The sequence below is a fragment of the Coregonus clupeaformis genome, chromosome 21, assembly GCF_020615455.1.
Source record: "Coregonus clupeaformis isolate EN_2021a chromosome 21, ASM2061545v1, whole genome shotgun sequence".
In the NCBI taxonomy this organism is placed as follows: domain Eukaryota; kingdom Metazoa; phylum Chordata; class Actinopteri; order Salmoniformes; family Salmonidae; genus Coregonus; species Coregonus clupeaformis.
This window is the reverse complement of record NC_059212.1, coordinates 27,620,678-27,634,674: the sequence shown is the minus strand read 5'-3', so window position 1 is coordinate 27,634,674 and position 13,997 is coordinate 27,620,678. Positions and strand designations below refer to the sequence as shown.

Genomic DNA, 13,997 nt, shown 5'->3' with positions numbered 1-13,997 from the left:
GTTAAATAAATGTGACAACATGGGGATGCAAAATTTCAACATGTGATACCATGAATCTACACATGTGATGACATTTGAGCACATGTGAAAACCCTGTGTCAAATGTCATTGAGAATATTTTATTTCAAAATGCATAATGGACATTAATTCAATCAGTCATCGTCCCCTGCAAGTTTTATCTAGTTCCCTGTTTGTGGAGAATAATGTTTTTAGAATGTTGTGTCATGGTCCCCTGGATAACTTGGGACCAGCCTCACTTGGGATTTGAACTCACAACCTCTTGGTTGCTACCTGAATTCCTGTTGAGCCACCAGGTCTGTGGACATAATGGGGAGAGGCTATACATACTGTACTGTATGCTGCCAAAAATGCATTTTTGCACTTTGCCTAAAGTATATACAAAACTTGAAGGTGTTATTTCTATAAAATGACAGTATGCTGCTGTATTCTGATTTCAATTAGTGTAAAACAAATACTGTATTATTTCGTACTGTGACCACACTTGGGATTTCAACTTAAAACCTCTCATTCACTAGCAATCTGAAATGTCCTGCTACATTTCCTGCTACACCACCAGGTCTGTGAGCATAAAATAGATATGGCTACAGACTTATTGGCAAGAATACATTCATGCACTTTGCTTAAAGCTGACCAGAATCAAGTAAATCATTGTCCAATTATCACCACCAACATTACATCAACGTAAAACTACCAGTGCTCAAGGAAACCTGACACCGAGGATACAGTGAGGGAAAAAAGTATTTGATCCCCTGCTGATTTTGTACGTTTGCCCACTGACAAAGAAATGATCAGTCTATAATTTTAATGGTAGGTTTATTTGAACAGTGAGAGACAGAATAACAACAAAAAAATCCAGAAAAACGCATGTCAAAAATGTTATAAATTGATTTGCATTTTAATGAGGGAAATAAGTATTTGACCCCCTCTCAATCAGAAAGATTTCTGGCTCTCAGGTGTCTTTTATACAGGTAACGAGCTGAGATTAGGAGCACAATCTTAAAGGGAGTGCTCCTAATCTCAGTTTGTTACCTGTATAAAAGACACCTGTCCACAGAAGCAATCAATCAATCAGATTCCAAACTCTCCACCATGGCCAAGACCAAATAGCTCTCCAAGGATGTCAGGGACAAGATTGTAGACCTACACAAGGCTGGAATGGGCTACAAGACCATCGCCAAGCAGCTTGGTGAGAAGGTGACAACAGTTGGTGCGATTATTCGCAAATGGAAGAAACACAAAATAACTGTCAATCTCCCTCGGCCTGGGGCTCCATGCAAGATCTCACCTCGTGGAGTTGCAATGATCATTAGAATGGTGAGGAATCAGTCCAGAACTACACGGGAGGATCTTGTCAATGATCTCAAGGCAGCTGGGACCATAGTCACCAAGAAAACAATTGGTAACACACTACGCCGTGAAGGACTGAAATCCTGCAGCGCCGCAAGGTCCCCCCTGCTCAAGAAAGCACATATACATTGCCGTCTGAAGTTTGCCAATAAACATCCGAATGATTCAGAGGAGAACTGGGTGAAAGTGTTGTGGTCAGATGAGACCAAAATGGAGCTCTTTGGCATCAACTCAACTCGCCGTGTTTGGAGGAGGAGGAATGCTGCCTATGACCCCAAGAACACCATCCCCACCGTCAAACATGGAGGTGGAAACATTATGCTTTGGGGGTGTTTTTCTGCTAAGGGGACAGGACAACTTCACCTCATCAAAGGGACGATGGACGGGGCCATGTACCGTCAAATCTTGGGTGAGAACCTCCTTCCCTCAGTCAGGGCATTGAAAATGGGTCGTGGATGGGTATTCCAACATGACAATGACCCAAAACACACGGCCAAGGCAACAAAGGAGTGGCTCAAGAAGAAGCACATTAAGGTCCTGGAGAGGCCTAGCCAGTCTCCAGACCTTAATCCCATAGAAAATCTGTGGAGGGAGCTGAAGGTTCAAGTTGCCAAACGTCAGCCTCGAAACCTTAATGATTTGGAGAAGATCTGCAAAGAGGAGTGGGACAAAATCCCTCCTGAGATGTGTGCAAACCTGGTGGCCAACTACAAGAAACGTCTGACCTCTGTGATTGCCAGCAAGGGTTTTGCCACCAAGTACTAAGTCATGTTTTGCAGAGGGGTCAAATACTTATTTCCCTCCATAAAATGCAAATCAATTTATAACATTTTTGACATGCGTCTTTCTGGATTTTGTTGTTGTTATTCTGTCTCTCACTGTTCAAATAAACCTACCATTAAAATTATAGACTGATCATGTCTTTGTCAGTGGGAAACGTACAAAATCAGCAGGGGATCAAATACTTTTTTCCCTCACTGTACATGAATTTGCAACCTCTTGGTTGAGTGCATCTGTGATGAGGTGATGTCGAAGGAGTCAGGCGCAGGAGGGTAAATCACAGAATAACAGGCTTTATTCCGCAATTACAGAGTTACGCAGAAATGCATCAAAACACTCTACTGCGCAAAACAGGCGCACTGTAAATACACGGTACACAGGGAAATATCCTGGCGATACAAAATACACGGAGCTCCACCGAGCTTCACTATCCTGTACAATAAACAATCACACACAAAGACAAGGGGCAGAGGGAACACTTATACAGGTACTGATGAGGGGATATGAACTAGGTGTGTGTAATAAACAAGACAAAACAAATGAAATGGAATGATGAGATGCGGAGCGGCAGTGGCTAGAAGGCCGGTGACGACAAACGGCGAAGCCTGCCCGAAGAAGGAGAGGTGGCAGCTTCGGAGGAAGTCGTGACCGGCGGAGAGAGTTCTGGGCATATTCGGCCCATGGCAAGAACACCGACCACTCCCCTGGCCAGTCCTGGCAGTAGGACCACAGGAACCTACCCACATCCTGATTCACTGTTCCACCTGCCCATTTGACTCGGGGTGAAAACCAGAGGTCAGGCTGACCGAGACCCCCACACGTTCCATGAACGCCTTCCAGACCCCGGATATGAATTGGGGACTCCGGTCAGACACTATGTCCTCTGGCACCCCGTAGTGCCGGAAGACATGTGTAAACAGGGCCTCCGCAGTCTGCAGGGCCGTGGGGAGACCGGGCAGAGGAAGGAGGCGGCAGGCTTCAGAAAAGCGGTCCACAACAACCAGGATGGGCCTCTCCTCTGTGTCGTACAGCCGTGACAGTGCGTCTGCCTTCACATTCTTCGTACCAGGGATGTAAGACAGAGTAAAATCAAACCGGGTGAAGAATAGGGCCCACCTGGCCTGGCGAGGGTTCAGCCTCCTCGCTGCCCGGATGTACTCCAGGTTACGGTGGTCCGTCCAGATGAGAAAAGGGTGTTTCGCCCCCTCGAGCCAGTGCCTCCAAACGGTCAGGGCTCGGACAACAGCCAACAGCTCCCGATCACAAACATCATAGCTCTGCTCCGCCGGACTGAGCTTCTTGGAGAAGAAGGCACAGGGGCGGAGCTTGGGTGGCGTGCCCGAGCATTGACCGTGGTTGAGTCGGCCAATTACGCACGGCTGAAATGCGATCTCCCTCCATCTCCACACCTGAGGTGGTAATGCGGTATCCGAGGAAGAAGACGGACTGTTGGAAAAACAGACACTTTTCTGCCTTGGCATAAAGGTCATGTTCCAACAGTCTGGCCAGCACTTTGCGAACCAGGGACACATGCTCGGCGCATGTAGCGGAATACACCAGAATGTCATCGATGTAGACCACTACACCGCGACCAAGCATGTCCCGAAACACCTCGTTCACAAAGGACTGGAAGACGGATGGAGCATTTATAAAACCGTAAGGCATCACCAAGTATTCGTAATGCCCCGTGGTTGTGCTGAATGCTGTCTTCCACTCTTCCCCCTCTTGGACACGCACCAGGTTGTACGCACTCCGGAGAGCTAATTTTGTGAAGAAGCGCGCATAATGCATTGACTCGATCACAGATGGAATGAGGGGTAGAGGATAACTATAACGTATTGTCCCCATGTTCAGTGCTCAGGAATCAATGCAAGGGCGCAGACCTCCGTCTTTCTTCTTCACAAAAAATAAACTTGAGGAGGCGGGCGAAGTGGAGGGACGTATGAACCCCTGGCGCAGGGATGGCTCCATCACCTCCGTTTCAGCCTGCGACAGGGGATACACATTACTCCTGGGAGGCACAGCGTTTACCCAGAGTTTGATTGCGCAATCCCCCGCCCGATGAGGCAGTAATTTGGTCGCCTGCGTTTTTGGAAAACGTGTGCGCCAAATTGAGGTATTTGGGGGGAATGCGCACGGTAGAGGTAGTGTCTGGACTTTCCACCGTGGTTGCACCAACGGAAACCCCTAGACACCTACCCTGACACTCTCGTGACCACCCCGTGAGAACCCTCTGCGGCCATGAAAATGTGAATGACACTGGTGCTGTCGTCCTCCGTTCTCCCGGATCGCCTCTCTATCCAGCTACATGTCCTCGGGATCCGGGTTTGGGGGGTGGGGGACACGATCCATAGCTTCTCCCAAGCTGGCTAGCATCGTCGAATGCTCCCAGATACGTGCAACGACTCCAGTCATGTGTTCCTCTCCTGCTGACTCCATGTCCGGTGTGTGATTGTGTGATGAGGTGATGTCGAAGGAGTCAGGCGCAAGAGGGTTAATCACAGAATAACAGGCTTAATTCCGCAATTACAGAGTTACGCAGAAATGCGTCAAAACACTCTAGGGCGCAAAACAGGCACACTGGAAATACACGGCACACAGGGAAATATCCCGGCGATACAAAATACACGGAGCTCCACCGAGCTTCACTATCCTCCACAATAAACTATCTCACACACAAAGACAAGGGGGCAGAGGGAACACTTATACAGGTACTGATGAGGGGATATGAACCAGGTGTGTGTAATAAACAAGACAAAACAAATGGAATGATGAGATGCGGAGCGGTGACGACGAACGCCGAAGCCTGCCCGAACAAGGAGAGGTGGCAGCTTCGGAGGAAGTCGTGTCACCGTCAATGTTTCCGCAGTGCCACCAGGTTCATACTTCTTGCTTGGAACATGTATTAACACATTCTCCAAAAATAAGGGTATAATTAGGCTGCAGTATTGTTTTCTGGGGTGCAAAAAAGTCAAAGGTACACTTCACACGTACACATATGAACTCACATGGTACAGTTCGGTAACTTGTAGGTATAATGGGACATTTTTCCACCCAATATTTTGAATATAAGGTGCGATCATCATTGCGCTTTGATAGGTGCGGGAAATGTACTGGTGGGGTTCATTAGCATATTTGGGGATGTGGTCAAATATATGTTTATTCGTGCCAACCATCAGTGGAAGTGTTGTAGCAGTTTAAGTGTTTAATGATTATGCCAATGCAAGTTGAGCACCTCTTCTGCAAACTGTGTAAGAGCATGTGTCACTAACAAGCTGCACTGTAATGAGGTTATTGTGAATTTTCCAGTAATGTAACGGCAACTTGTTGTTAGAAGTTGATGTGAATATGTATTTTCTTAACTGGAAAACATTTGTCAGTAAGTTATTGTAAAATTAGCAATAACTTACAGGCAACTGGCTGCCACTAGCAATACATGCCAGTAAGGTACTGTGCCTTCACTGACTCTTCTGTTGACAACATGCAACATTACTTGCTAATTGGCAGCATAATGTAGAAGCGGCAGCCTATCATAATATTGCAGGTGTGGCTTTCTGCTCCCATGAGAAGGAATGTCATCCCAGTTAATGTGATCTGTTCTATTCTGCTCACTGAGCTTGTACACTGTCAGTTCTCCAGCCTTGTTAAAGACTGACATACACTATTTGACCAAAAGTATGTGGACACCTGCTTGTCGAACATCTCATTCCAGAATCATGAGCATTAATATGGAGTTGGTCCCCCCTTTGCTGCCATAACAACCTCCACCCTTCTGGGAAGGCTTTCCACTAGATGTTGGAACATTGCTGCAGGGACTTGCTTCCATTCAGCCACAAGAGTTGGACGATTCGGCCTGGCTCGCAGTCGGCGTTCCAATTTATCCCAAAGATGTTCGATGGGGTTGAGGTCAGGGCTCTGTGCTGGCTAGTCAAGTTCTTCCACACCGATCTCGACAAACCATTTCTGTATGGACCTCACTTTTTGCACGGGGGCATTGTCATGCTGAAACAGGAAATGGCCTTCCCCAAATTGTTGCCACAAATCGTCTAGAATGTCATTTTATGCTGTAGCGTTAAGATTTCCCTTCACTGGAACTAAGGGGCCAAGCCCGAACCATGAAAAACAGCCCCAGACCATTATTCCTCCTCCACCAAACTTTACAGTTGGCACTATGCATTGGGGCAGGTAGCCTTCTTCTGGCATCCGCCAAACCCAGATTAGTCCGTTGGACTGCCAGATGGCATTGCGCATGGTGATCACAGGCTTATGTGCGACTGCTCGGCCATGGAAACCCATTTCATGAAGCTCCCGACGAACAGTTCTTGTGCTGACGTTGCTTCCAGAGGCAGTTTGGAACTTGGTAGTAAGTGTTGCAACCGAGGACAGACGCTTCAGCACTTGTCGGTCCCGTTCTTTGAGCTTGTGTGGCATACCACTTCGCGTTTGAGCTGTTGTTTTTTCCTAGACGTTTCCACTTCACAATAACAGCACTTACTGTTGACCGGGGCAGCTCTAGCAGGGCAGAAATTTGATGAACTGACTTGTTGGAAATGTGGCATCCTATGATGGTGCCACGTTGAAAGTCACTGAGCTCTTCAGTAAGGCCATTCTACTGCCAATGTTTGTCTATGGAGATTGCATGGCTGTGTGTTCGATTTTATACACCTCTCAGCAACGGGTGTGGCTGAAATAGCCTAATCCACCAATTTGAAGGGGTGTCCACATACTTTTGTATATATAGTTTATCACCCAACCCTACACCGCAGCTTTATCTTTGTTACTATGCATGGCCCTAATATTGTGGCCTTTCTTATTGCCTTCAAACACAGTGTTATGTCTCTGTATTTCATTGGCCTGCTGTTTTTTAATTTGCTTGATACTATCTTGAAGGGTCAGTTGTGCTGAAAGGAAGAGGTTGTATGCCTGTGTTGTGAAATACACTGTATCCTGTTGCTGGAGAGAAAACAATTAGCTTCCAACGCAACTGCATTCTGACGAGACATAGGGCTGATACAGAGATCCAGTTGCGAGAAATTCCATTGCCTGGTCCTTGACCAAATATAACTAAAGTGTTCGGTTTAACCAAAACAAAGGCATATCCATCTCACTCGGTATCAAATAAACATCTGAATCAAACTTTTGTCGCAATCACGCCACATTCCTGCTGTGTAGACAGTGGACTGCCATTAGACCACACCATTCGTGCAAGACTACCTACCACGCAATCTACCACTGTCTACACAGCAGGAATGTGGTGCGATTGGGACAAAAGTTTGGATCTCTGTATCAGCCAAATGTCCCGTAAAATAGGGACCTTGTAGCAGTCGTAAGGACAAAGGTTCAGTAGGAGGCATGCAGGTAGATGTGGATTTATTTACACAGCACTGGTGTTCAAGATGACGGTGATAAATGTACAGGTAGCCTATATACAAACTTCTGACTTTAAAATGTCAGAATTCAAAAAGAAAAAGCCTCTTATCAGGCAAAACCTGTCTTAATCAGTAAAGCACAGGTAGCTGGGTTCTACTTCACAGACTAAACTCGACTAAACTCAACTCCATGGTTTACGATGGAGTTGAACTTTGACTAGCGTGGGCGGACTGGAGCTCCGACATCACATAAAAGGAAGAACAATGTTGTAAACAATGTCGCAGAACAACGTCAGGGAACAATGTAATTGTGGGCTATTCCATGGGTGCTGAAATCAGTAGTTTTTGATAGAAACTTCATTTTATGTGACGTCGGCGCTCCAGTCAGCCCACACTAGTCGCTGCTCAACTCCATCGTAAATCGTGGAGTTGAGTTTGATCGCCTAGGTTCTACTAGGCTGAGCTACAACCTCTCCATTGAGTTACCAAAGTGAACTGATGAATAGGGCTGGGCGATATATCACATTAATTTGATTAATTAAAATGTATGTTTTACTGCAATATTCCAAATGCCTGTATTGCAAGAATCCAGTTTTTTGTTTGTTTTGTTTTATGAGTTTTTATGTCAGCTTGACGTTGTCTTTTTGGTCTTCTCTCCTTTGCACCCTCTGTGCTGTGTCAGAGATGATGGTATATAATGTGTGCACCTTCCTACTTGCACACACACACCAAATCCCTCCCTCTGCCACTCAAAACAACAAAGATGAAAAGATCACTTCTTCCACTCTGACAACAAGCAGTTTCAAATCGCCATTTTTATTTGAGGTTTGGTCCAACAGAATCGGTCATGTGGACACAGAAACACATTCAGACATTATTTTACTGTAATAGAAGAGAATTTAACCAGACATTCTAGATTACTGTGTGAATGGTGGGGATTAATGGAAACTTCACTGATGATTATATATTTAACGGGGCATTGGTAAACACTGACAAACAAATGGAAAACAATTCACACAATTACACAATGAATGGGCATGATTTGGCGGGAGTCAGTGCGCATTAGTGGAGAGAGACGTGCATTGCACGTCTTCGCCACACAAAGACATATCCATAATCTCTAGGAACAATACTTACCTTCCGTTAGGTTAAATGTGTCCCTCGCTATCAAATAAACGTCTGAATCGAACCTTTGTCGCAATCACACCACATTCCTGCTTTGAAGACAGTGGGCTGCGATAATACCATGCACTTCGTGCAAGACTACCTACCACGTAATCTACCACTGTCTACACAGCAGGAATGTGGTGCGATTGGGATACAAGTTTGGATCTCTGTATCAAGCCAATGTCCCATCAGAATCCAGTTGTGGTCTAGGCTAGAAAGTAATTTGCATAACCACTCCATCCTGTAGCCTACCCTGTAGACTAGAGAATGCAATATGCATATTTTCTCACATGATGTTAGTAAAAACCGCTTGCAAGTCTTACCTGCCAGAAAATATCAGTTTGTTCTGTATATAGGGGGATTTCTATAATGACTCACAGAACCATTGGCATGCTTCAGGAAATCTTCCAGTGGGATTAAGAATTTTTGAAGTGTTTATCATTATTAACCCACATTGAGAAATCTGTGCCATTCTCCATGTGTACACTAAACTCCTGCATTTTATATTGTTACTGGTATCCTAGCAACACTGCTTTGGCACCAGCCAACCCACAGTACCGGTGACAGTGCTTGTAGTTTCGGTGCACCTAAGATGCCAGTTTTTGTAATCATTATGATCTGTTTTCAGACTGTGAATGGAAAATGTATTAGATATTGAATTAATCCAATGACACATGGCCAATGGCTACGCAAGCATCTTTCTCTGCTGGACGAAGCACCCCACTGGGCACAGACGTCAATTCAACGTCTATTCAACGTAATTTCATTGAAATGATGTGGAAACAACGTTGATTCAACTAGTGTGTGACCAGTGGGACATCACTTTAATTTGGTTGATTTATCTCTATGATTCATTCCATCTCCCTGATGAGTATTTTCAGTCTGTAGTCTACTGTATGTAACATGCATTGTCTCAGTGCAATAGCCATTCATGTACTGCCATTTTTAATTCTCTCTCTCTCTCTCTCTCTCTCTCTCTCTCTCTCTCTCTCTCTCTCTCTCTCTCTCTCTCTCTCTCTCTCTCTCTCTCTCTCTCTCTCTCTCTCTCTCTCTCTCTCTCTCTCTCTCTCTCTCTCTCTCTCTCTCTCTCTCTCTCTCTCTCTCTCTCTCTCTCTCTCTCTCTCTCTCTCTCTCGTTGTGCAGGTATGAATGCTGCTGTCCGGGCTGTGGTCCGCATGGGTATTTATGTGGGAGCTAAAGTCTATTTCATACATGAGGTGAGATCATAACAGACACTACTTGGGGGCTTGTACTGTTCTACCACTGACACTGAGACAAATCAACACTGGCAAGCTCTGTGCTCAGGGGGCAAAGCCTTTCTTTCAACACAGCAGTAGGGCTCTGATAAACAAAATGTGTTGTGTTTAATTTGAGGGTCATGAAAATAAGGTAAAGTAAGGTTATTTAACATTTTGCCATGTCATGGGGTCTGCCCTAAATGTCACTCTATTCCCTATATAGTGCACTACTTTTGACCAGGGCCCTTTATAGGAAATGGGAGCAGTTGGTAGTGGGATAAGTTTCCCATACATAAGCAGCTTCTTAAAGGGATAGTTCACCCAAATTACAAAATTACACATTGGTTCCTTACCCTGTAAGTAGTCTATGGACAAGGTAGGACAGCAATTCATGCATTGTTTTTTCCCCCCTGGCACTGTTTCCACATGCTAACATTTTAGCATTTGTGGCACAAATCCCATTCAAGTTATGGGACCGATATAAGCATTTTTCATGCATCATGTCTAAATCATCCAAAAGTATCTACAATTTATTGTGAAGCTCAACAAAGTCACTTAGATGATTTGAACATGATGCGCGAAAAATGCTAATATTGGTCCCATGACTTGAATGGAATTTCTGCCACAAATGCTAAAACGATACCATGTGGAAATAGTGCCAGGGAACTTTGCTTAAGTGTTGTCTATTGTTAGAGACTCTAGTGTTTAATGACTGATGAAAGGCATTCTGTTGAGGAGGCTCACATCACACTCACTAGCTTCGTCCCAAATGGCACCTTATTCCCTATATAGTGCACTATTTTTGACCAGTGCCCTATATAGTGCAATACTTTTAACCAAGGCCCATAGGGTATCCTATTTAGTGCAGTACTTTTGATCGGGGCCCATGGGGTTCTGGTCAAAAGTAGAGCACTATATATGGGAATAGGATGCCATTTGGGACGCAGAAACTGAAAGTAAGAGGCTTACAGTACTTTAACGTGTTGTTATCTATCTGACTCAATGGAGGACGGAGGATACCTTGAGTTGTCTATGTAGACCAGTAGTGACAGTATCTACGATAATCTGTTGTCTACTTTTTCTACAGGCAGTATTTAGCATGACTTAGCATCGTCATCTCAAAATGAATGTCAATATCCCTGATGTTAGCAAAGCTGCATTGTAGAGTCAATGACTGTTACTATGTAACAACATTGTAATTGGTGAAAACGTTCATATTAATAATAGGAAATATAGGCCTATGTTAATGTTTCTTTTCTCCATGCAGGGTTACCAGGGTATGGTAGACGGTGGAGATAACATTGAAGAGGCATCATGGGAAAGTGTCTCCAGCATGTTACAAGTGGTAAGGAGGGCAGTGAACTGACTACTGTGTGTATTTGTGCCTTTAGGCAAAATAATATGGATTTCTTTAGCATTCCCATAGGATATGTACAGTATACAATGCTAGGAATAGGAGCTGAAAGTCATAGCAAAGCACCCTTCAGCCAATCAGCCTGTTACCAAACTTTAGTAAACTTTTGGAAAAAATTGTGTTTGACCAGATACAATGCTATTTCACAGTAAACACATTAACAACAGACCTTCAGCACGTTTATAGGGAAGGGCATTCAACATGTACGGCACCTACACAAATGACTGATGATTGGCTGAGAAAATGTATAATAAGAAGATTGTGGGAGCTGTTTTGTTAGAATTCAGAGCAGCTTTTGACATTATCAATCATAATCTGCTGCTGGAAAAATGTATGTGTTATGGCTTTACACCCCCTGCTATATTGTGGATTGAGAGTTACCTGTCTGACAGAACACAGATGGTGTTCTTTAATGGAAGCCTCTCCAACATAATCCAGGTAGAGTCAAGCATTTCCCAGGGCAGCTGTCTAGGCCCCTTACCTTTTTAAATCACTGGCACTGAGTCTATGTGTGTCTATGTATGCTGATGACTCAACACTGTACACGTCAGCTACCACAGCAAGTGAACTCACTGCAACACTTAACAAAGAGCTGCAGTCAGTTTCATAATTGGTGGAAAGAAATAAGCTGGTCCTAAATATAAAAAAACTAAAAGCATTGGATTTGGGACAAATGATTCACTAAACCCTAAACCTCAATTAAATCTTGTAATGAATAATGTGGAAATTTAGCAAATTGAGGAGACTAAGGCTGAACCGCTTGGTGTAACCCTGGATTGTAAACTGCCATGGTCAAAACATATTGATGCAATGGTAGCTAAGATGGGGAGAGGTCAGTCCATAATAAAGCGCTGCTCTGCCTTCTTAACAATGCTATCAACAAAACAAGTACTACAGGCCCTAGTTTTGTTGCACCCGGACTACTGTCCAGTCATATAGTCAAGTGAGGGATATAGGCAAATTACAGTAGGACCAGAACAGAGCAGCACAGCTGGCCCTTAGATGTACACGGAGAGCCAGCATTGATAATATCCATGTCAATCTCTCCTGGCTCAGGGTGGAGGAGAGATTGACTGCATTACTTTGTGAGCGGTATTGACATGGTGAAATCATTGAGCTATCTGTTTAAGCGACTCACACACAGCTCAGACATGTTTTATTGTATGTAATTGTGATTGGACCCCAGGAAGAGTAGCTGCTGTCTTGGCAGCAGCTAATGGGGATCCAGAATAAAGTACAAATACAAAATGGTATAAATCTATTTGTGATCCCAGACTTGTAATTTACAAATTGCATGGGACAGACGAGCGCAGTTGCTTTTCTGCCTGATGCTAACAGAGTGTAATGTGCCCTGTCATTGTGGATTCTGCATGAACCTGTTAGTTAATGACAACAACAAAACACACCACACAACACAAAAAAAACTATATGAGAGGTTGAATTAATGAGACATGTCAATGAATGCAGCAGTGCTCAATTGTGTCAGATTATGTCATCCATTGGTTTGGTGTTCCATCCATCCAACCTTCATCGGCCCATTCATCCATCCATCCATCCATCCATCCACATTTATCATCTATCCTTCCAACATTCATTCAATCATCCATCTATCCATCCCTCCATCTATCCTTCACCCATCCATCCAATCTTTATTCATCTATCTATCCAACCTCATTTCATCTATCCATCAATTAAATTGTCATCCATCCATCAATCCGTCTTTCCAACTGTCATTCATCCATTCATTTGAATTCTTAGCTGTTGTGTTTTCCTCTCAGGGTGGCACAGTCATTGGCAGTGCCCGCTGCAAGGAGTTCCGCAGCCATGAGGGGCGTCTAAAGGCTGCCCACCACCTGGTTCAGCGTGGCATCACTAACCTGTGTGTGATCGGAGGGGACGGTAGCCTCACGGGGGCCAACCTCTTCAGAGAGGAGTGGACCGGACTACTGGAGGAACTGGTCCAACAGAGTAACTGAATGTTGTAGTCAATGTAGTGGACCAAATGTTCACAGTAATCTACTTGATCACTAAATTATATAACTAATTTCCTACGCAAATTGCAAAACATTTATTTATACGCATGATATGTTTTAGTAAAACATTTATTACTAGGTATTACCAAAGCCTGTATAGAGCTATTCCACCTATGAGTGTACATTACTCAGTAGTGAAGCCAGTGGGTTCATATTGCGGTGTCTTGTGTATTCTGTTTAAAGGTCTGATTGAGGAGGAGGCTGCCCAGAACAACTCAGAGCTGCACATCGTGGGAATGGTGGGCTCCATCGACAACGACTTCTGTGGCACTGACATGACCATCGGGACAGACTCTGCCCTGCACAGAATCATAGAGGTGGTGGACGCCATCATGACTACTGCACAGAGGTACTGACAGAGACAGTATAGTATTCCCTGTATATAGCCTCGCTATTGCTATTTTTACTCTGCTCTTTAATTATTTGTTATATATTATTTTATATAGTATATTTCTGTGATTTTTTTTTTGGTATTCTTTCTTAAAACGGCATTGTTGGTTAAGGGCTCGTAAGTAAGCATTTCACTGTAAGGTCTACACCTGTTGTATTCGGTGCATGTAACAAATACAATTTGATTGGATTTGATTTGTTTTGTGTCCCAAATGGCACCCTATTCCCTATATAGTGC

The 13,997-nt window shown here is 44.2% G+C and overlaps 1 protein-coding gene across 2 annotated transcripts in view; it reads left to right on the top strand.

Moving 5' to 3' along the window:
- Positions 1–13,997, top strand: part of LOC121535168 (ATP-dependent 6-phosphofructokinase, platelet type) — a 39,020-nt gene that overhangs the window by 3,748 nt on the left and 21,275 nt on the right. For both annotated transcript variants that reach the window (XM_041841953.1, XM_041841954.1), the window contains exons 2-5: positions 9,828–9,901; positions 11,190–11,267; positions 13,115–13,304; positions 13,553–13,718. In XM_041841953.1, coding sequence (XP_041697887.1) covers positions 9,828–9,901; positions 11,190–11,267; positions 13,115–13,304; positions 13,553–13,718 — 508 coding nt within the window. The remainder of the gene's footprint in view (positions 1–9,827; positions 9,902–11,189; positions 11,268–13,114; positions 13,305–13,552; positions 13,719–13,997) is intronic.